Here is a 21,709-nt window from a genome sequence, read left to right on the forward strand (position 1 = left end):
GAGATCCTGCCTCAAAATAAAAAATAAAAAAGACTGTGGATGAGGTGATAGAGCACCCCTGGGCTCAATCCCCACCATCAGTGGGGGTGGGGGAGACAAAAAACAAAACAACTTTAAAACTAGAAAAGAAACACATTAAGGGTTATTAAAATAGTGACAATACATTTCACAGAATTAGTAATCAGAGCATGCAAAAAATAAAATTGCCATGAAATATCATTTGTATTAAAAAAATCTGTAGGAGTTTTTAAAGAAAGAAAATATCCATATTAGTGTTAAAATTGGCAGTCTCTCCATACAGTGCTGCGTGGAAGACATAGGTAATGTATGTCAAAAACACTATAATTATTCATAACCATCAACCAATGAGCTCAGTCCTGGAAACTTAAGGAAATAAATCAATGGAAGAAATGGCTTTATTTGGGGTATGCTTACAGATGCATTATCTACTATATAATAATGAAAAACAGGAAACACAGTAATACTCAGCAGTAGAATAAAAGCTGAGGAAAATCAATTACAGTACTTTTGCACATCCATTAAAATTTAACATGATGACTATAAAGGAAAATAGAAAATGATGGAATGCTAAGAAGAAAACTGGAATGCAAAATTTAGGCTGGCTAGGACTATAGTTCCTGATCAAAGTTGGAAAGCATCTTACCAAAATGAAAAAAAAAAATGTGTTGTGATGGTACGTCTTTTCAATCAAATTTTAAGATGCAGTTGCCATGATACGAAACAAGACACAGGTTGAATACTGGCTCCAAACTTTATTAGGTGTCTGACTTCAGGCAAGAAGTTCAACTTCTCTGAATTTACCTTACTCACTGAAAATTGAAAAAGTGACATTTCTAATCCTCAGCTCACTTGTTTAAGTTAGACTGAGATATAAAATAAACAGGCATACAGCATTTGGCACTGTTCTAAGCACTTCACAAATATTAGCTAGTGATTAAGAAATATTTAATTAAATAATATTTAATCACCATCAATAAATTTTAAGATGCGGCACAAGGAGATTCTGGAATCTGGAGTAGCCATAGCAAGATAATAACTTTTGACAGCTTTCCAAGGTCCATGGGGTAAAGTCTAGCAGTAATAGCAACTTGCCAACATTTATTGTGTTTGCTATGTGGCAAGCATTGCTCTTCACCATAGTTCTGTTATAAAGTAACTGTAACTGTGTCCTTAGGAACTCAGGTTCTGTTAACACTGTAGCATCTTTTATTATATGTAAAGGATGAAGCACAGGATCCCATGGTTCTCTGTACTGGTTTCCATGGAGCCTTAAGGCTGGCGGTAGATCTGCTAAATGAGAACATAAGGGGACCACTCCACCCAGAAGGCTCCCTGGGCATGCTAAATTGGCTTAGGTGTGGTAGCACCATGTGTTCCCCCATTATACGGGTTGGTGTACTCCATGGAAACTGTGTGCTCCCTGGCTGGCATCCTGGAGGACAGGGCTGGGTATTCCTCATGATACCCAAAACCAAGGACAAGAACTGGAGATTAATGAATACTGGTTTCGTGAGTGAATGGATGAAAGGATTAATGCATTTTCTTCCCCCAGGATCCCAACGTTTCCATTTGTAGCATGCAACTAGACCAGTGTCAGACTTGCAAGACCTTGATTTTCCGGTGCTCCTTGAATTTTGTGGAACTATTAAATCAACAACTTCAAAGCTTACACTCCTTTATATTGAATCTTTCTGTCTTCTCTTTAACCTAAGAAACTGTTAAGAACTCTGACCCCATAAAGAATGTTTTCCCTTTTAAAAACAGATTTTTTATTTTACTTTGGAGAAAGAAAAAAGAATTACTGAAACCTTCTTAAACACACCAAAAGAAAAGATTCATTTGGTGGACGTGCTCTCTTCCTCTTTATCCTCAGATCAGTTCAGGGCTGAGGAACTATTATTAGAAAGCTCGGTTGAGGAGGATGCCTTGAAAAGGGAGATAAGATGTGGGACACCCTTGTGTTCAAAGCTAATTTGAATTATACAGGCTACTGGGGTTACTGAGATATGCCAAACATTTAGCTAATTAGCAGGCTCTTGAGACAAGAGGGCTGCCTAGAGGTAGACACAGTTTTTCCTCATTAGTGAGTGATCACAAACTCTATCTAAATATGCATTCCCACTCTCTCTCTATAAATTCACTTAATTTGTTCTTTCTCAAATTCTGATAACATGAACTAATTTAAACTTGAAAGTCAAAGATTAAGACTAGGGGTATTCCACCTTAAACACAATGATCCAACATCCACTGCCCTATGAAGACACTTATATAGGGGAGTAAGATAAAATGTTATTATGATGATACTATATTTATACTTATGTTTGAAGATCTGAAATTGGAATTAATTGGAATCTTATTTTAAAAACTCCATGGATGATATTCAACAAAACAGTAAAACAATACTTAACAAGCAGAGGTGCATGGAACCTTCTAGAAAGTTGAGGGCACATGATATGGAAACTAAGAAATAGAAATAGGAAGAATAATAACTATCTTTATTCAGTACTTAACTAAGTATTGTAGCATACGACTGGGTATTTCACCAAAATCACCTAATTTGTTCCTTAAAACAACCCAGAAATGTCTAGCCGCCATCTGATTTTACAGACAAAGGATCATGATTCATGGAATTTATAAGAACATCTGGTTAGTAAAAGCAGCTTGGCTAGGTTCAGTGCCAAAGCCTTCTTTTCTTCGGTTCATCATGTGTGTCAGCCAGTATCAGAGAAGATTTGATGAACAGCATAATTGATTTTGTCTCCTGGGATTATATGCCTTATGCCTTTTGTGTATCTGGTATATCTGGTACTTAAAAAAAAGGTGTTTCCCACAGTACAAAAGTACAAAGGGATGTTTCTTTATAAGCGTTTGCTTTTTTCTTTTTTTGATAGTACTGGGGATTGGACCTAGGGATTCACACATGTTGGGTAAGAGCTCTACCACTGAGCCACATCCAAGCCTTTTTTATTTTGAAACTGGATCTTGCTGTACAGCCTAGGCCGGCCTTGAACTTGCCATCCTCCTGCCTTAGCCTCCTGAGTAGCTGGAATTACAGGTGTGTATCACTGCAATGTGCATATCAGCTTTTCTTTTAAAATAGAAATTAGATTAAAGAGCACAGTCCAGGTTTTGGAAGTCAGTCAGCTTTCTCATGATGCCAATCCTGTAAATCGGTCTCTATCCACCCACATATTTGAACAAGATGGTAACTGTACCTCCCATTCCCTGTGTTCCTCTGCAATGCAACTTGGCCACTCTGCCATCAAGAGGAGGAGTTTGGATTTCCACCCCCTTGAATTTGGGAGGCTCTATGACTGCTTTGACAAGTAGCTTCAAAAACAGTACCACTGCCTGTAAGAAGACAGTTGTGAAGCACCCTCAGAGACCACCATGCTGTGAAAAGCCCAAGCCATAGAGAAGTCATAGGTGGACACTTGTCCTAGCTGAGCTCATGGCCAACAACAATTGCTAGCCCTGTGGGCGAGCCGTCTTGAACTTCTAGCCCAGCTGAGCCTACATCCTATTGCAAGTGCAGAGACCCTAGCAGGAACTGTCTAGCTGACCTCTGTCCATCCATGGAAGCATGAGAAAATAAATAAGGCACTGTATTTTGCAGCAGTCAGTTATGCAACAACAGATCACCGGGACAGTGATGTTGATGAGGGTATCTTTCTTCCATGGAGAAGCAACCATAGTTCTTTGAAGCAAGTAGGATCTTTTGGTCAGGGGTGTGTGCATGGTAAAATACACTACATGGGGCCTGGGTTGTGGCTCAGTGGTAGAGTGCTCGCCTAGCACATGTGAGGTGCTAGGTTCCATCCTCAGCACCACATAAACATAAATAAAATAAAGGTATTGTGTCTCAATGAATAGAAGGGTTATCTTCTAAAGTTAGTGGTTTTATTTCTATCTAGAAAACAATGTGGGTTTAAAAAATGATTAGAGATATTAAGAGTTAGTGTACCATTAGGCTGTTGCGTTAGTCAGCTTTTCATCACTGTGGGAAAAAAATGCCTGATAAGAACCACAGAGGAGGAAAAGTTTATTTGGGCTCAGTTTCAGAGTTCTCAGTCTGTGGTCAGTCAGCTCCATTGCTCTGGGCCCGGGGTGAGGCAGAACATCATGGTGGATGGGTGCGGCAGTTGTGAAGCACAGAGAGGGAGGGAGGGAAGAAGGGGCCAGAGACAGATATAGTATCCAAGGTCACAATCTCGGTGACCTACTTCCTCCAGCCATGTCCTGCCTGCCTACTTTACCACTCAGTAGTCCATTTAGCTATCAATGGATTGATCCAGCAAACAGATTAATCCATTGATGAGGTCAGAGCCCTATTCACTGCCTAAAAGCTCCACCTCTGAACCTTACTGCATTGGGAATCATGCTTTCAAAGCATGAGCTTTTAGGGAGATGTTCCAGAGCCAAACCATAATGGCTGTCAAATAATTCCCATTTTTTTCTTAACTTTTTTTTCTTTTTTGTTTCTGTACTGGGGAACTCAGGGACATTTTACTGTTGAGCTATATCTTTAGTCCTATTCAAGTTAAGACAGGGTCTCAAAAAAATTGATGAGGGTCTCAATTAGTTGCTAAGGCTGGCCCTGAACTTGCGATCCTCCTGCCTCAGCCTCTCAAATTGCTGGGATCATAGACATGCATCACTGTGCCTGGGAAAATTCTCATTTTCTTAAACAAAAACAAAAACATCATCTAGTACCTGACTAGCATCAGAATGCTGATGGCATGATTTTTTTTTTTTTTTTTTTTTTAGTACCTGCCAAGTTCTATCCAAGCTGACAAGAAATTTCAGCACTAATGATCTCAAGAAAAAGACTGGTTTCTCTCACATAGTAATATGCATTTAACACTCATCTATATTTTTTCATAGCTTGATTTTTCAATCCTTTTCATCACTGAGTAATAGTCCCTTATATGGATGTACACACTTTGTCTACTCATCCCTGAAGGACATATTGGTTGCTTCCCATTTGGGGTGATTATACATAAAGTTGTTACCAACAGTCACATGAAGGTTTCTATATGGTCACAGGTTTTCAAATCAGTTGGAAAAACACCCTTGGAACATGACTGCTAGACATATGATATGACTATATTTAGCTTTGGAAGGAATTAAGATCTATTTTTGTTTAGGAAATATTGTATTTTCTATGTATATTAGGCATGAAAACATAAATGGTGATTATGAGATGTATGACTGATTTTGTTTTTATTCACTTCTGCATTTCTCCAAGAATGGCTTAAAGTAATTCACTCAAGTAGAATGTTTATTTAAAAAAAAAAGAAAAGTTAATTTTAAAAATGCAATTAAACAACAGGAGGAAATGAAATAAATACACTAGCTACGCCTAGTTGACTTTGTCTCACTGGATGGCCGGCTCCTGGCAGCTCAGAGCCTTTGATATGAGCTTAAACACTGTGTGTGTTAAGATGTCACTCTGGTGCACCTGACTGGAATGAGATTCTCCCTTCTTTTTATCTATAGCTGCTGTTCCCCGCCATGCTTTTCAGGCTCAGCATGTCTCTGACTCTGGAGAAGTGAAAGAACCCTTGTTAGTCGGACCAGAATCTTGTCAGTCCTGCTGGGCTCTGTCCTAATGATGAGCCTTCTACTTTGCATTTGAGATGAACCCCAACCTCATATCCAGTTCCCATCACAATACTCTTGACTTGTTTCCAGTCGAAGTATCCTTAACTATAAAAATCCATAAAAGAAGTATTTATTTGAAATTAGGCAAATCCCCAAATTATTCAGTTATGAGCAGAAGTTTGTCAGTAAATGAGAATCTGTGGGGTAGCATCTCACCCGACAGGAACCAAAAAAAAAAAAAAAAAAAAGAGTCAGTTCATTAAGTTTTGGAAAATACATTATCAGTATCAATAGTTTCACTTTTCAAAGAAGAAAGAAATCCGGCGTCTACTATCATACAGAGCACCGAGTAAATAAATTCAATTAGTCCTATTCTGAATGTGAGGCAGGCAGGAGCAACGGCACCTTCATATATCTATTATATTGTTGACAAGCTAAACAATACATCTTCATGTCTCCAAAGAAGATGCATGAATTTTTCATGGCTGGGTATTTATTTCCTTCTTTTCTGAATGACAGCTACAGAATCATTTTCAGAATCATCAAGAACCCCTGAAAAACGAAAATCATGAGGCTCCTGATTCCTGCACCTCTTTTAACAATGGGTATTATTTGTTCACAAATGATGCCTGGAGGGACAATGACCAAGTCCAGGCCCTTGAAAACATTATGGCTTCTTTCCAAGCTCTGTCCTCCAGGGCATAAATTATTAATTCTGGGTGAAGCTATCTCACAGAGTTTGCCAACAGATGCATGAAACTTATATGCTTTGGTTTTACTTTTAGTATCCCATAGATGATAAGGCAGAAATTTGAACAATCTGCAGAAAAGACACCCGGCCATGTCTAATACTGGTGGCCCAGTCTCAGGTGTCACTCATTTCCCTCATTCCTCTGTTGTATCTGAGCCACTGAGCAAAAAAAATGCCCAGGTTTTAATAATATTCAGATCCAACTTCTAAGATGCCCATGTGGATCAAACAGAATCAGGCCTTGATGAAAGTTCTTTCCACTTTCTATTTAAATGTCAGGGTTCCAGTCTTGAAGAAGAGGGCAGAAATCTTAATCTTAAGTATTGCTTGTGTTTGTGAATTTCCAGAACTGAGCAAGAAAAGTTTCAAGGGACAAATTAGAGGCTATCATTTATTGGGCAGGAGGAGGTCAAGAACAAATAGGTCCAACAACTTTTAGATGGACCTTGTTTTAGTCAGTTTTTTCACTGCTGTGACTAAAGGGTGTGACCAGAACAACCATAGAGGAGGGAAAGTTTATTTGAAGGCTCACCGGTTTCAGAGGTCTTAGTCCATAGAAGAAGGCCAGTTCCATTTCTCGGGCAGGGTTTGAGATGAGTCGGAACATCACGGAGGAGTGTGTGGCAGGCAGAGGGAAGCAGCTCACATCATGGTGGTCAAGAAGTACAGAGAGAGACTCCACTCTCCAGACATAAAATACATACCCCATAGTCACAGCCTACTTCCCATCTCCTCCAGCCACACCCTACCACCTAAGTCAGTCAATGCCATCAGGGATTAATTCACTGATAAGGCTAAGGCTATAACCCAGTCATTTCTCTTCCAAACTTTCCTGCATTGTCTCATATGTGAGCTTTCGGGGGACACCACATCTAAACCATAACAGACCTTGTATCCAAGGAAAGCATGATTAAAAGCAATCACTCTTGTAACAATGCTGGGAAAAGGAAGTCATTATCACACCCTCAATCTTTTAATCAGAGCTGCAGAGGTCTGTTCTATTTATTCTGTAGTTACAAATGCTGCAGACTACTGGTAAACCAGAAATCAGTATGCTGACAAGAAAGGAAAAAAGCGGCATCAACTAGCCAAATAAACACTTCACAATATATCCTGTCAGTCTCCCGAACCACTCCTCATTCATGCCTCGGCTCAAACTTTTCCTTCTGCTTGAAATCCCTTCCCAACTTCATCTGTCAATCAAAACCTGGTTTCCTTCACGGCACACTGAAATTGCAGCTTCTGATTTTCCTCAGATCTCCCAGCTGGCACCCACCATTCCATTCTGGTTCTCCCGAGACTTCATTAGGGCCTCTGTTTGCTGTGTGTGTCCATCTCATCTAGAGTTTCCGGAGTTACCCCTGTGCTGGGTCAATCCTTACACTCCTTTCAGAGCCCCCACAAAGCCACACTGGTAGTGAGAACAGAGTACAATGAAACAGGGACTTGTTCAAGAGAGACGTGGCACTGGGATCCTAACAAACACTGTTCACCTGCATTTGGTCAGTTCAAAGTGAATAGGGGTAAGAGAAAAAGTCATTTGAGATAGGATTTGTCATGCTCTGCTACTCCCTCCTTTTTGGATGACTGTAGAAGTTTCTTCAAATACCACCTTTAAGTGGCTGGGGATGTAGCTTAGTGGTAGAGTGCTTGCCTAGCATGCATGAGGCTCTGGGTTTGATCCCTAGCACTGCAAAACCAAACCAAACCAAACAAACAAAACACCCTTGCATCATTGATTTCTGCGTATGTTAAGCTGAGAAACACTTTAACATTGCCATTTCTTCTTGGGAGACTGAAGTCCACTATGATGCCACAGCTCTTTGTTCAAGGAAGAAGGGTCGATGCTTACTTAAAACCTCATCAACTGGCGAACCCATTACTGATAGATCCACCCAGGTTTTGTCTTTGAATCTCTACAGAGATATGGATACTCATGAAAAATGCACAGTGTTGCTGTTTTATTTAATTAAACAATCTTAGCAGGATATGAGGGCAAACGCCTGTAATCGGATGACTTGGGAGGCTGATGCAGGAATATAAAAAACCTGAGCTACTTAGTGAGACTCCTGTTTCAAAATAAAAAGGGGTGACGATGAAGTTCAGTAGTAGGACTAAGTCCCAGGTATCAAAAAAAAAAAAAAAAAAAAGACAAAAGCCACAACAACAATAAGCCCTCCCCCCCACACAAAAAAACCTTAAATGACATCATGCTAAAAATATCAATTCTACAATTTGCAGGACATTTCCATAACAGTTTGTATGGTTCTCATTTTTAAATAATTATTTCCTAGTATGGTGTGCAGTACTATTGTCCTACTGACAGGCATGATGATTATTATTATTTTTCACGGATAAACAATGTGTAGTGAATGTCCTGTGTGAGCCTCCTCAGATACCTGGGTAAGTGCTTGGGTGCAGAGCAAGATATGGAAGTGTTGGGTGAGGCCATGCATGTTTAAATTTTCATAGATACTGCTAAACTGCCCTCCGTGATGTTTACCACCAGTATGCAAATACATATTTTCCTATAACCATGCCAAAATTTGATATCATCAAATATCAAGTCATTGACAATCTAATGGGTGAAGAATGGGATTGTGTATTAATTTGCATTTCCCTGATTACCGTTTAAAGTTGTATTAGGTAACACCACCCACACAATTAAACAAGACAGTGAGTTAAAGATAGGTAACACAAAAAAAGATATAAGCACATGCAACATATTTTATTTAAAAATACACAGATGTGCATTTCTTCTCTAATCTCTTGATATAGGAACCAGGTTTCTCCTTTCAGTAAAGAACCACTCCACATTGGGCTTCACATTAGCCATATCCATAATGCACATCCGAGAGTCCCTATTTTGGTTTCTTAAGTGAAGTGAGAATGTAAAGACCTTGTGAAATAGTCCGAGTGTTGAATTTAATCTAATTTAACAGGAAGCTTTTAGTAACTTCCCTTCATCAAGACTTTCCAAAGCATTCAATTTAATTTTCACTGAAACAGCTCTTTCCTCACTTGTGTTTCATTGGTTTGCATATATTTAACTAAATTACATAATTACAATGACATTCAACCAGTAGAAACGGATTTGGGAACCAGCACATCAGTTCTTGGAAAACACAAAATTAACTGTGGGAACAAGAGCAGCTCGAGGTGTTCCTGAGAGCAGCCCCCCAGCCGTCCAGTTGAGCATGGCTTGGGCAGCGGTTTGTATCTTCAGAGAAAGATGCATGGTGGTGCACACCCGTAATCCAAGCGACTTGGAAGGCTGCGACAGGAGGATCCCAAGTTTGAGGGCAGCTTCAACAAATTAGTGAGGTCCTAAGCACCTTAGCAAGATCTTGTCTCAAAATAAAAACTAAAAAGGACTAGGGATGTAGCTCAGTGGTAAAGCAACCCTGGCTTCAATTCCAAGTATGAAGAAAAAAAAAAATAAAAGAGCTAGGCATGGTAGCATATGCCTGAGGCAGGAATATCACAAGTTCAAAGCCAGCCTCAGAAACTTAGAGAGGTTCCAAGCAACTTAGCAAGACCCAGTCTCAAAATAAATAAAAAGGGATGGTGATGTTGCTCAGTGGTTAAGTGCCCCGGGTTCAGTCCCCAGTATGGGGGACGAGGCACTGTACTAGTGATGAAGATGTGTTTTCATATGCTATCCTCTACATTTTCTACTGTGAATCAACTGCTCATTCACCCATTTTTCTAATGGATTGCCTTTTTCCTAATTATTTACAAGTGTACTTCAAAGTCTCAGATATTAATTCATTGCCTTATAACCATTGTAAATATTTTCTCCCAGGCTCTTACCTACCAACTAACTACTTTTTGCAGTCATCCTATTTTTACAAAAGTATCCAATTTGATGTCACAAAAGAAAAAGTGTTTTCTCGACAGCTTTTGTGTTCTCTGTCTTGTTTAGTGAAACTTCCCTTTGCTAAGATGTTAAACATAATCTTCCACATTTTCTTTTAATACTTTTAATAATTGTGTTATCTCCCAGGTTCCAGATGTGGAACTTGAAGTTGAGAAGTTTTAGATATCTGGCCAAAATTATAAACCATGGCAAAGCTACGGTCCATATTGAGATCTATGTATGTATAATCTTCAAAGCCAATGCTACGACTTCACACCACCTTCCTTAAGAAGGAATTAAAGTCTCAGAGAAGCAAAGTATAATATATGGATGTTAAGCAGTGATGAAAATTGGAACAAATGCAAATTGAGAGTGCATAAATGATTGACGTATAAATGATTCATCATTAGTCTCAGACAACCAGCATCATCTCCTCCAGCCACAGAAACTGTGGTCACAGGGCCAAAGTGACTGGAGGTCTTAGGCAACTATGAAGTAACAACTAGGTGCTACACACTGTTAGGTGCTGGACACTTAACTGTAAACCAAAATGAAACAGTTTTACCCTCATGAGCTTACAGTCTAAAAGAGGAATGTACATTAAGCAAATTACTCAGAGGTATTCCAAAACAGCTGGGTTGAGTACTGTAGAGGAAAACACAAATATAGTCAGGGAGACTAAAGGAGAACTAGCACAGCTGGTGAGGTCTAGAGGTTTCTATCAGAGAGCAACACTTAGCCTGTGGTTTTAACAATGAGTAAGAGTGACCCAGGCCAGGTCCAGTGGTGTACGCCTATAATCCCAGCAACTTGGGGGCTGAGGCAGCCTCAGCAACTTACCAAGAGTTTCAATAATTTAGCAAGAAACTGTCTCAAAATTAAAAAAAGAATTAAAAAGGACTGGGATGTAGCTTAGTGGTAAAGTAACCCTGGGTTCTACCTCCAGTTTAAAAAATAAAGTCTGATCATAATAATTTTTACTATTTAATCACTGTTACCTTTCCCTAGGCTTTAATGTTGATGGTAAAATATATCCTCATTGTAGGCATGAATCTCTGTCACTAAGTGATACTTTAAGATCCAAACCTCTCTCTCTCTCTCTCTCTCTCTCTCTCTCTCTCTCTCTCTCTCTCTCTCATACACACACACACACACACACACACACACACACACACAAAAGATCCAAATCACATTTATAAATCAACATTTAATTATCAAGAGTGTTTTCACTTTTAAAAAAAGATCTGATATTCAAGCTGGGCGTGGTGGTGCACACCTGTAATCCTAGTGACTTCAGAAGCTGAGGCAAGTGGATCGAGAGTTCAAAGCCAGCTTCAGCAACTTATCAAGGCACTTAGCAACTCAGTGAGACCCTGTCTCTAAATAAAAAACAAAAAAGGGCTAGGGATGTGACTTAGTGCCCCTGGGTTCAATCTCCAGCCCGAAGGAAAAAAAAAAGATCTAATATTTACTTGTTGATACTTTAGTACTCAGGCTATAGTTCACGCATTCAGAAGAGAATAAAGAAAAAATAAATAGCTTCTAATATTCACTAGAGTATCAAGGAAAATGATAACCTTAAACAGCACTGTGCATTGGTTACTATCTGGCCACCTCCCTCTGCTATAACAGAAAATTATATGAAAATTGCACATAATAGAAATATGAAAACTGCACATAATAGAAAGAGGAGTTTAAGTGAAGTGGAAATACTTTACAATATTGCAGGCTTCTCAAAAATACGTTCACTCAATCATGAAAGAAAACAATTCAAGAATAAAATATACATAAAAGCTGTTTGGCACCAATACTGCTGAATAAATGTAGATTCTCAATTATTTGTAACCTTTTTTTTTTTAAGAAATCATCTAATAAGACAGTTAGCTAAATATTTTTATAGAGATGGAATATTAAGGTATATATTGATTCATATGGGAAAAAAAAGTTCCTAACTTCCTATTTCCTATCACTACAGTTTCCTGCTAACTAACTCAAAACCCTCATACCTTTAACACTGTGAGTGGGGAGCACTGACCCTGGGTGGAGAGTCACCCTGGAAGTACATTATGTCCCCTTGAAAGGCAACTTTATCAATGGCATTACACGCTCAGAGTACAGAAACTTTACCATTCACCTTGACCTGGACAAGAGTTAAAGGGGGCGGGGGTAGAAAAACTCCAAGTGAACCAAACCTCCTCCCATAAATCTCAATCCTACACCATCCCCCCCCCCCCTTTAAATTTAGAACTTTAAAAACAACTTTAAAAACATGAATAAGTGCACTGCATTTTTCCGGGGTGCACTCCCATCAAGATTAAAGAAGGGCTTATTCAGACAAACAGGATACAGGAGTAATGGTGCAGCTTCCAGGCAGGCTATAAATAACCGCAGCGCTTTCAAGAAACCTGGAGCCAGTGTGTGAGTTGCAGCCGAAACATGCAGTGTGGATTGTATTACAATGGTATCACCAAAATTCATTGTCAAAGGAGAAATTCGATTCTTACCAAGTTTTCTTGGTTCCTGGCAGCTATTTTCTGCTCCTCTTCTGCCCCATTTTTCATGTATTTGACCTCTTCCACTGGTTTGATCCTATACTCATCTGAGTGCCAAAAAAAGAAAACACATCTTGTAATTTTTCCCACAATGATGGAAAAGTGTCAGTTAGAAAAGCCCCGTAGCGTAATTTGTTAGACCCTTTCCCCTGCGGCTGTTTTATATGTGGTTCATTTGGAACAATCTAGAAGAGGCTTAACTGGGGTCTTGGATCCGGTCCTTTTAGGAGGTACTCTTCTCTGTTGACTGGAGAAAGCTCAGCTAATGACAGTCTGACTGCTTGCTCCTTTCAGAGAGAGTAAGTGGTGAGTGGAAACAGGTTATTCTATTTGGACTATTTGGAACCCACACATACCGAGACACCTCACACAATGCCCCAAGAAGACTCGAGAGAATGTTCTTATTTTCCCCCAAGAAAATATTAGTCCAAAATGCCTATAGCAGCAATTTTCAGCAGTACATCTGGACCTTAATTTCTCTTTTGGAAAAACCTAAAGCATTGTTTAAAACAAAAGAATTGGGATGATGAACAAAATAGACCTTAACAATTGGGAACAGAAATGTTCTTTCTATGATCCTTATATTAAATTTGAGCATGTGACATTATTTCATTTCTTTATTATTCATTTGATAGTACTACAAAAACCAAAAAAAAAAAAAAACAATAAACCCCACATATATGCTTTCATTTCATCTCTGTAAAGTCATATGTGTGAAAAGCTGCAGTATTTATCACACAGATCTATCACTTAAGGGTAGAAAGTAGAGAAGGGAATGGATGGAACCAAGAATTTGCTATAGCCAGAGAGGGGACACCAATCCCAGATCAATACCCATTACAGAACAAACTCAGGAAAGCCCACAGCTAATGAACTTCTCTAAACAGAGGGTTGGTGACAACGGCAATGACATATTCATCAGATTCCCGTCAACAGGAAATGACTGGAACATCCTAAGTTCAAAAATAGGTGTGACTTTGACTCATCTTTAATCCAATTTGTGGGGGAAAATTCACACAAAGGAAGGCATTAGGAAATTTCATCACACACACACACTGACGATTGCATAGCATATGGTAAGGAGCAATGTCTAACTATGATAGACAGCTATCATAGAGCACTATCATGGATCACTAAGAGTTCGGGCTTTTGTTTAAAAAGTTGGAATGTATTTTCTTATTGCCTATGATTATTTGGCCACAACAACTTTATTCTTACATAGTGCCTTGCGTTAGGATTTATTTTTTTTTTTTATTGGTTGTTCACAACATTACAAAGCTCTTGACATATCATATTTCATACATTAGATTGAAGTGGGTTATGAACCCCCAATTTTACCCCAAATGCAGATTGCAGAATCACGTCGGTTACACATCCACAATTTTACATAATGCCCTATTAGCAATTGTTGTATTCTGCTACCTTTCCTATCCCCTACTACCCCCCCTCCCCTCCCCTCCCATCTTCCCTCTCTACCCCATCTGCTGTAATTCATTTCTCTCCTTGTTTATTTTCCCATTCCCCTCACAACCTCTTATGTGTAATTTTGTATATTGCGTTAGGATTTCTAATGCCAATTTCTAATGTAGTTTCAGGTTTTCTGATGTTACCCTGAACACATTAGCCCTGAAGACATTTGTGAAGGCCACATCTCTTCAAGCAGTTATGCTGGTTAAGTGTTTCCACAAATTATCATCGTTAGGAAGGGGATTCATTTGCATATGTCCACATAAGAACTCCATGTTCATGACTAAACCAATTGTTTTTTCTATCTGACCATTTAAGATAGGTACTGGTGCTGCTTCTTTCCAAAGAAAGTTGAGAAACTAGTGTGAGAATTCAGTAATAAGCCCTTTGAGAATTCCAAGTCCTAAATGCATTAGCATTCAGATCAATGGATTGTAATTGCGCATCAGAATCAATGGATTCTGATGCGCAATTACAACACGAAAGGATTTCACATTCCAACTTTGTATTCAGAAAACAGTGAAAGTAAATTAATAATCCTGATCTATTTAATTAAGGATTATTCACTCAGGAGTTGGAAAAACAACTGTTAATTTAAAAAGAAAAGACAGTGACAAATTATGGCTCTGATACAACTACATAGAAATAAAAATAATGGTTAAAAGAAAGTTACAACAGGCCTCCCAACTTCGTTTGGAGGGGTATTAATATTTGCAGGGGCATAATATTTGTAAGTCATGACTCAGTGAGATAATTGCAAATATTTAACTGAACTCAACTGTGATTTTTAGTTGTTTCTAACAACTCTCTAATGACTTTAAATATAAATAACATGTTGTTATAGATGATACATAAAACACATGTCATATTTGTATTTATGTCGAGTGTATACATATGTGTCTATATATATAGATGTGTGTACTCACACATACACCACAATTCTAGTGGATTCTATTATTTTTGCCTATAAGACCCAAATCCTCAAATGGTAGGATTTTAGGACCTATGTGCTTCTGCATGTCCTCTCCCACGTGCCAAGACAAACTCAGTGCGGATGCACACTGAGTAGCTGGGCAGTATTCAGTCTTTATTTTCTTATCCCTCCAGGGAGCACAACTGAATTGGAAGTAGCAAACTATTAATATTTTTCTAATATTTATCTCCGATGAAATGGAAAAAGCTCCTGGCGATGGCGATGTGACTTTCAAAGTAGCATTCTTCCAAGCGCAAGCTTTTGTTTTTTTTCCCTTCTTTTTACCTCAAGACAGACTCTCCTCCAATTGAGAAAGAAGGGAGGTTTGAACGTGTCCTTAACAATCCCGGCTGGCCAGCCCCGTCAGTGTGAGGGGAACACAAAGAGAAAACAAACAGCCATCATGCCTGCTCACAGGACACCCTGCACAAAAACCCATCACAGCCTAAAACCAAAAAGACCCTTGGAGAAGCCGCAATTTGTACAAAGCAAATACTAAAATCTGTCAGATTTCTCAACGGCCGGCGGCGTGGAATGGCGATGTCCATCTGGAAAGAGACAACTCGTCAACAAAGTGTCACACATTGCCATGGAGATGCAGCTGTCAGGAACAGCCCTCCTCAGAAGCACTGGGGGTTATGACAGCCAGGCGATTGCTACGGAAATCCAGTTTCCTCTGGTTGGAGGCTCAGGGGAATTCGTTGGGAACTCTAGGCTCCCTTTATCAGAGCCCACACCAGGGATAATGAGGGCAGTGTTACCAGCCAGGGGGTCCAGTGTGGGGACTTGAATCAGAGGGTGAGGGCAGGGTTCCTCTTCCTCAGGCTCCCTCACGCCTGTTCACCACGGATTTTCTTTTCTTCCTGTTGATCTTGTCAGGTGGCTTATTAAAACGCACATTAGGAGCAGTGGGTTGACTCCCATCCCCTCCATGTAAACAGTCACAGGCTGTGCTAGTCAAAATAGATCTGGGTCAAAAGCAAGCAGTGCTGATATTTTTAGTATTTTACCCTGATATTATAGCAGGGAAGGGCTGGGATTATTTGTCATTGATCAAAAGAAGACCGTAGGAAGGTGTCAAAGTAGATTGGAATTTTCACACACATCCAGCAGCTATCTCCTTCTACTTGATTCTTTTTAAAGTCAGTTCTGTTAACGATAAAGGTAACTTGGGAGCAGATCGTCCATCTGCAAAGCCAATGAGTTCTTGCAGCCTCCATTGATAGGCAACACACAGAGGGCCAATCTCCTGGACCCACTAATGACACTATTTGGAAATGGGAATTTGACCAAGTCAAAGATCTGCTTGGAACTAAGAGAGTGGTATTTTCTAACAATGAGTGCACCCGAAAGGAAACAAAAACTACAACATTTGCAGGGCCTGCACTCTGAAAAGCATTTCTGCACAGAAACTACATAAAAAGAGATGGTTTTCTGGATTTAAAGGAACTAGCAATGTCATGAGAAGACGATCACCCTGGACTAGGTCTTGGGAGGAAGTGGGCTTGGGACCCAGACAGGGAAAGAAGGAGAAAGGAAACATTTTCTCTTTACCTGGATGGAAGGCTGGGCCTAGGCCAATATTTTAAAGAGGCAAAGTGTGTCTTTGAGGTCAAACAATCTCCTCTTCTACCAGAGTTCTAAACCTTTGTATGACCCTTCCTTAAGTTTCCATTGCATCCTGCAGCTTTCCTGGACCCTCCCCACACCTCTCTGGAGCAACCCATTAAGGCAAGTCTCCAAGCCCTTTCTCAAACTCCTCTTTTCCCACACTGCTTTTTTTTTTTTTTCTTATTGGTACTAGGGGTTGAACTCAAGGGCACTGGACCACACCACTGAATCACACCCCCAGCCCTATTTTGCATATTATTTAGAGACAGGGTCTCACTGAGTTTCTCAGCGCCTTGAGGTTGCTGACGCTAGCTCTGAACTCTGGACCCTCCTGCCTCAACATCTGGAGCCACTGGGATTACAGGCATGAGCCCCGCGTGGCTACCCAACACTGCTTTTTTTTTTTTTTTTTTTAATTTTTTTTTAAAGAGAGAGTGAGAGAGGAGGGAGGGAGGGAGAGAGAGAGAGAGAGAGAGAGAGAGAGAGAGAGAGAGAGAGAGAGAGAGAGAATTTCCAACATTCATTTCTTAGTTCTCGGTGGACACAACATCTTTGTTGGTATGTGGTGCTAAGGATCGAACCCGGGCCGCACGCATGCCAGGCGAGCGCGCCACCGCTTGAGCCACATCCCCAGCCCCGCAACACTGCTTTTTATGCCCAATTAAAAGATGATTCTTGTTGAATTGGCAATCTCTGATTGGTGCCCTTCTAGGAATGCAACAAAAGGGAAAACACTGAAGTTGGATATGTGCCATGAGTGAGCGTGGATCCAGGGTCCACAGCTACTTTTTAGGGCCAGCCAGGCACACCCAACCTTTAGCCTGGGGGGGGGGGGGGGTTGCTGCCTTCGATCAAATTCAGAAAAAAAATTCAGCTAATGTCTGTCCCGTCCTTCCTTCTTCCCTCCCCCTCCCCCTTCCTTTCATTCTTCCCTTTCTGTCTTCCTTCCACCTTCTCTTCCTTCCTTCGGTCCAGGGCTTGGGAATGATGGAGCTGGGATCAGGTGGTGTGACTTCAAAGCTCACATACTCAACCTCTCTATCACGCTTTTATACTGGTCTCTCTTAACATCCTAATCTCCAAAACGCATTTTTATACTCCTCATTATTTGTAGCAATATGTCAGTAACTAATATTTGTTTGACTGAAGAGAAGTTTAACAGCAGAGGCGCTGAAGAGCAGAGAATAAATAGTTCAGGCTCTGATTGTATCTTAGTGTCCGGGCCTGGTTCCCCTCCAGTCGATCCTCATCTGCAAAGCCTCTCTCAGTATGGTCTAAGCGTCAAAGATGGTCTGGACTCCATGAGAGTCAACGCCAGGGGCATGCAGGAGCCCAGGAAATGGGACCCAAGGAAAACCAACCCTCTCAGGGGACAGCTCCTTCTCTGGGAGCCATCTCCTGCTGAGAGCACACTCCTCAGCCCAGCAGATGAACCACATTCCACTGCCACAGTTCACCAGGACAGATTCTAAATTTGGAACAAATTCATATACAAAGTAGACGCGCAGGTGAAGACCCTCATAAGACCCTTCCCAGTAATTACGGTCAGCAAACTTGTTGGAAATGAATTAGTCAGCTCCGATGTAATAATTAACACTGAGCAATTTCTAGGATAATTCCAAACTGCCCATTTTTAATGTTCTGAACATTTCTCAAGCAAAGCTTTGGCACCTTCAATAAAAAATAACTCATATCTTTCCAGAGTTTGTTTCAAATCAAACTAATGAAGGAAAACTAATTTCAAAATAAGATTGTTTGACACATTAAATTTTAATAATCTGGGCTGGGGTTTGTGGCTCAGAGGTAGAGCGCTCGCCTAGCATGTGTGAGGGACTGGGTTCGATCCTCAGCACCACATAAAAATAAATGAATAAAGTCATTGTGTTCATTTACAACTAAAGGAAAACAATCTAAAAAATTTTAATGATCTAAAAATATAAGTTGTTCAAAAATAACAAGCAGAAAAATTATACTTTGAGACTTTGAATCTGTGGAGACTGGGCATGAAAGGTGCCTAGCCATAATTTCTACTAGAGGAGGTACAGGGATGGGACATATTTACATTCAGGCCCCTTTCGGAGACCTCATAATATAAATGTTAATGTCACCACCACAGCAATTCTCCTATGTCTTTGATGTCTTCCTTTATAGTAAAACCCTATGCTTATTTACATTTAGACAGGAGATAAACAAAGCCAGATACAAAGGCCTGGTGGTATCACCTACTGTTGCTCCAGTGCTTGCTACAGCTAGAATGGTGGTGTCCCCTCCAAAGCCCGTGTGGAACTTAATTCCCGCTGTGATGATATCAAGAAGTGGGGTCTTTGGGAAATGGGATTGATGCCATTATAAAATGGTGCTGTGGTTTGGGTCTAGAATGTTCCCTAAAAGCTCAGGTGTTGAAGACTTGGTCCCCGATACAGCAATATCCAGAGGTGGGGCTCTTGGAAAGTGATTGGATCCTAAGGGCTCTAACTCCATGGGTGGATTAATCCACTGAGAGCTGAATGGACTACTGGGAGGTGGCGGAAACTGTGGGCAGGTGGGACATGGTTAGAGGAAGTAGGTCACTGGGGGCAAGGCCTTGGGTTATACCTTGTCCCTGGCCCCTCTCTTTCTCTCTGCTTTGGGCTGCCAGGAGCTCAGCAGCCTTCCTCCACCACACCCTTCCTCTAGGGTGCTCTGTCTTGCCCCAGGCCCAAAACAATGGAGCAGGTGACCCTGGGCTGGAATCTCTGAAACCATGAGCCAAAATAAACTTTTCCTTCTTTAAGTTGTTTTTTTATGAGGTATTTTGGTCACAGTGACCAAGGCTGACTAACAAATGGTTTGAGGAATGAGATTATCCCTTTTGTGCTTCTGTAGTCTGCCATCTAAGAACACAGTAGGAAGGTCTTCACCTGATGCCAAATACCAGGCCTTGATCTTGGGCTTCCCAGCTTCCAAAATTCTGAGAAATAAATTTCTGTTGTCTATAAAGTACCCAGTCTGTGGCATTTTGTTATAGCAGCACAAAAGGACTAAGATGGTGGTATAAGACCAATTTCAGTGCTGCACCCTCACTAATAAAGGCCATTATCCTTTTAAAAAACATACAATGAATTGAAAGGTAAAAAATAATATCTATTTTTTTTTTTTTTTTTTTAGTTTGATGTGGCACTGGATACATTCCCCATGTGCTGATCATTCATCTGGACTTCTTTGTGCATCTCTTCCTATTCTTTGCTCTTTATTTCTTAATGGAGTTGCAGCATTTTTCTTATTGACTACTATGTGATCTCTGTAAATTACACCACTTTGTGGATACCCTTCTGGCCCAACCAGGTATGAACAAAAAACCTCTTGGTTTGATTCTGAGCAGGAAGATGAAGGGAAGGATCTATTTTCTGACCTTGAGTCAAGTGCGGGGCGGGGCTAGCCCCAGCCATCCATGCTGTGTTTCTCTCTTTCCTTACTTCAACAATATTTATGGAGCACCTACTACATGCCAGAGTCATTGCTCAGTCCAGGAGCTGTATCCAGGAAAAGGAAGCCGTCCTGTTCTGAAGGTGCTCACAGCCGGGGAGGGGAGGACATAAGAAAACAAGCAAGTAGAGTCGGGAGTGTCCACGGCCATGAGAAGCACACTAGTGGGGTGGTGGCTGTGGAGTGGAAAGGAGGGACCTCAGTCAGGTTAGGGAGAGTCTTGGAAGAGGTGACAAACTTCAGTTCCCCAGGACTGAGGAACAAGGGTGCTTGGGAAGGGGACTGGTGGACGGCTCAGCAAGGGGACAGAGTTCAAAGGTGGAGAGAGTGTGACAAATGGGGAAGTGTAAGCAACTCAGTGTGGAAGACACGGGGAAGTCCAGGGGGTGCAGAGAGAGGTCAAGGACAGGGCCAACCAAAGAGCCAGGTGACAAGACTCAGCCAGAGCCCAAGTCCTGAGACCACTGGTATAGGCTAAGGCTCTGCCCTTGGTCCCTGACCATCTCCTCTGGACACACCCTGGCCAGCCTGGCCCAGGCCTGTGGACGGTGTGTTCTGTTCGCATTCTTAGGACCTTGTTCTTGCTTTTGAGAAGACAAGATGAGCAGTGCCCTCAGCTGCATAGAGGGTGACCTTAGGCCTCAGAGTTTCCACAGAAAGTACCCAAAATGACAAATCCTCTCACCACGGCACCTTTAATAATTAAGACTGGACCCGCAGGCCTCCTTCCCGAATCATTCAATCATCCCAGAGGCCAGACAAGATATTTCCTTCATTCATTTGGGGTTCATTATTCAGTGACCAAAGAACTATTAGCCAGTCATTAAGGGCCCCAGAACATTCATCTTCTGACAAACTCTGACAGAAGGCACAAGCAGATGCAGAGCCAGCCTAGATTCCTTCAGGAAAGCGCACTCAGATCCAAGGTCCAGCGATAACTGCCAGTCACCAAGCAGAATGGGGGAGGGGGACTGGGGAAGCAGACTGTCCCCAGAGAGCGAGGGTGCCCTAGGTAACCACTGGGGATCAAGACCTGTCCAGGCATCATGCTGTCCCCTGTTTAGGCTCCATCCTCCCCGGGGCTCCCATGAGGCAGCGTTCTAAGTCCCCACTACAGCTACAGGGAGAGTGGCCAGGTTAGGGGACAGACAGATGCGGAGAGTGGGAACACAAGGTCAAGGGAGTAAGTCCATAAATGGGCCCCTGTGCTGACCCCCACATGCTTTCTTTTTCAAGAAGCAATTCACCTGCTGCCCTGCCTGGCCTTAGTGGACAGGATACGTCACATTCCTCAGCAAACCACTTGCTCTCTGAAAAAGAAATGCAGACCCCAAATAATGTCAACAAGAGGAGCCCATGTTACCCTGAAGGGGGAGACTTTTGTGACCCTTTTCACAGACCAGATG

General features: G+C 41.1%; 1 protein-coding gene across 3 annotated transcripts in view; it reads right to left on the minus strand.

Moving 5' to 3' along the window:
* The window catches only part of LOC308651644 (uncharacterized protein C1orf21), a 206,254-nt gene that overhangs the window by 79,020 nt on the left and 105,525 nt on the right, over positions 1 to 21,709 (minus strand). For all 3 annotated transcript variants that reach the window (XM_081299048.1, XM_081299047.1, XM_081299049.1), the window contains one exon: positions 12,740 to 12,834. In XM_081299048.1, coding sequence (XP_081155174.1) covers positions 12,740 to 12,834 — 95 coding nt within the window. The remainder of the gene's footprint in view (positions 1 to 12,739; positions 12,835 to 21,709) is intronic.

The sequence above is a fragment of the Spermophilus citellus genome (genome assembly GCF_964194105.1).
Source record: "Spermophilus citellus genome assembly, chromosome: 6".
NCBI lineage: Eukaryota > Metazoa > Chordata > Mammalia > Rodentia > Sciuridae > Spermophilus > Spermophilus citellus.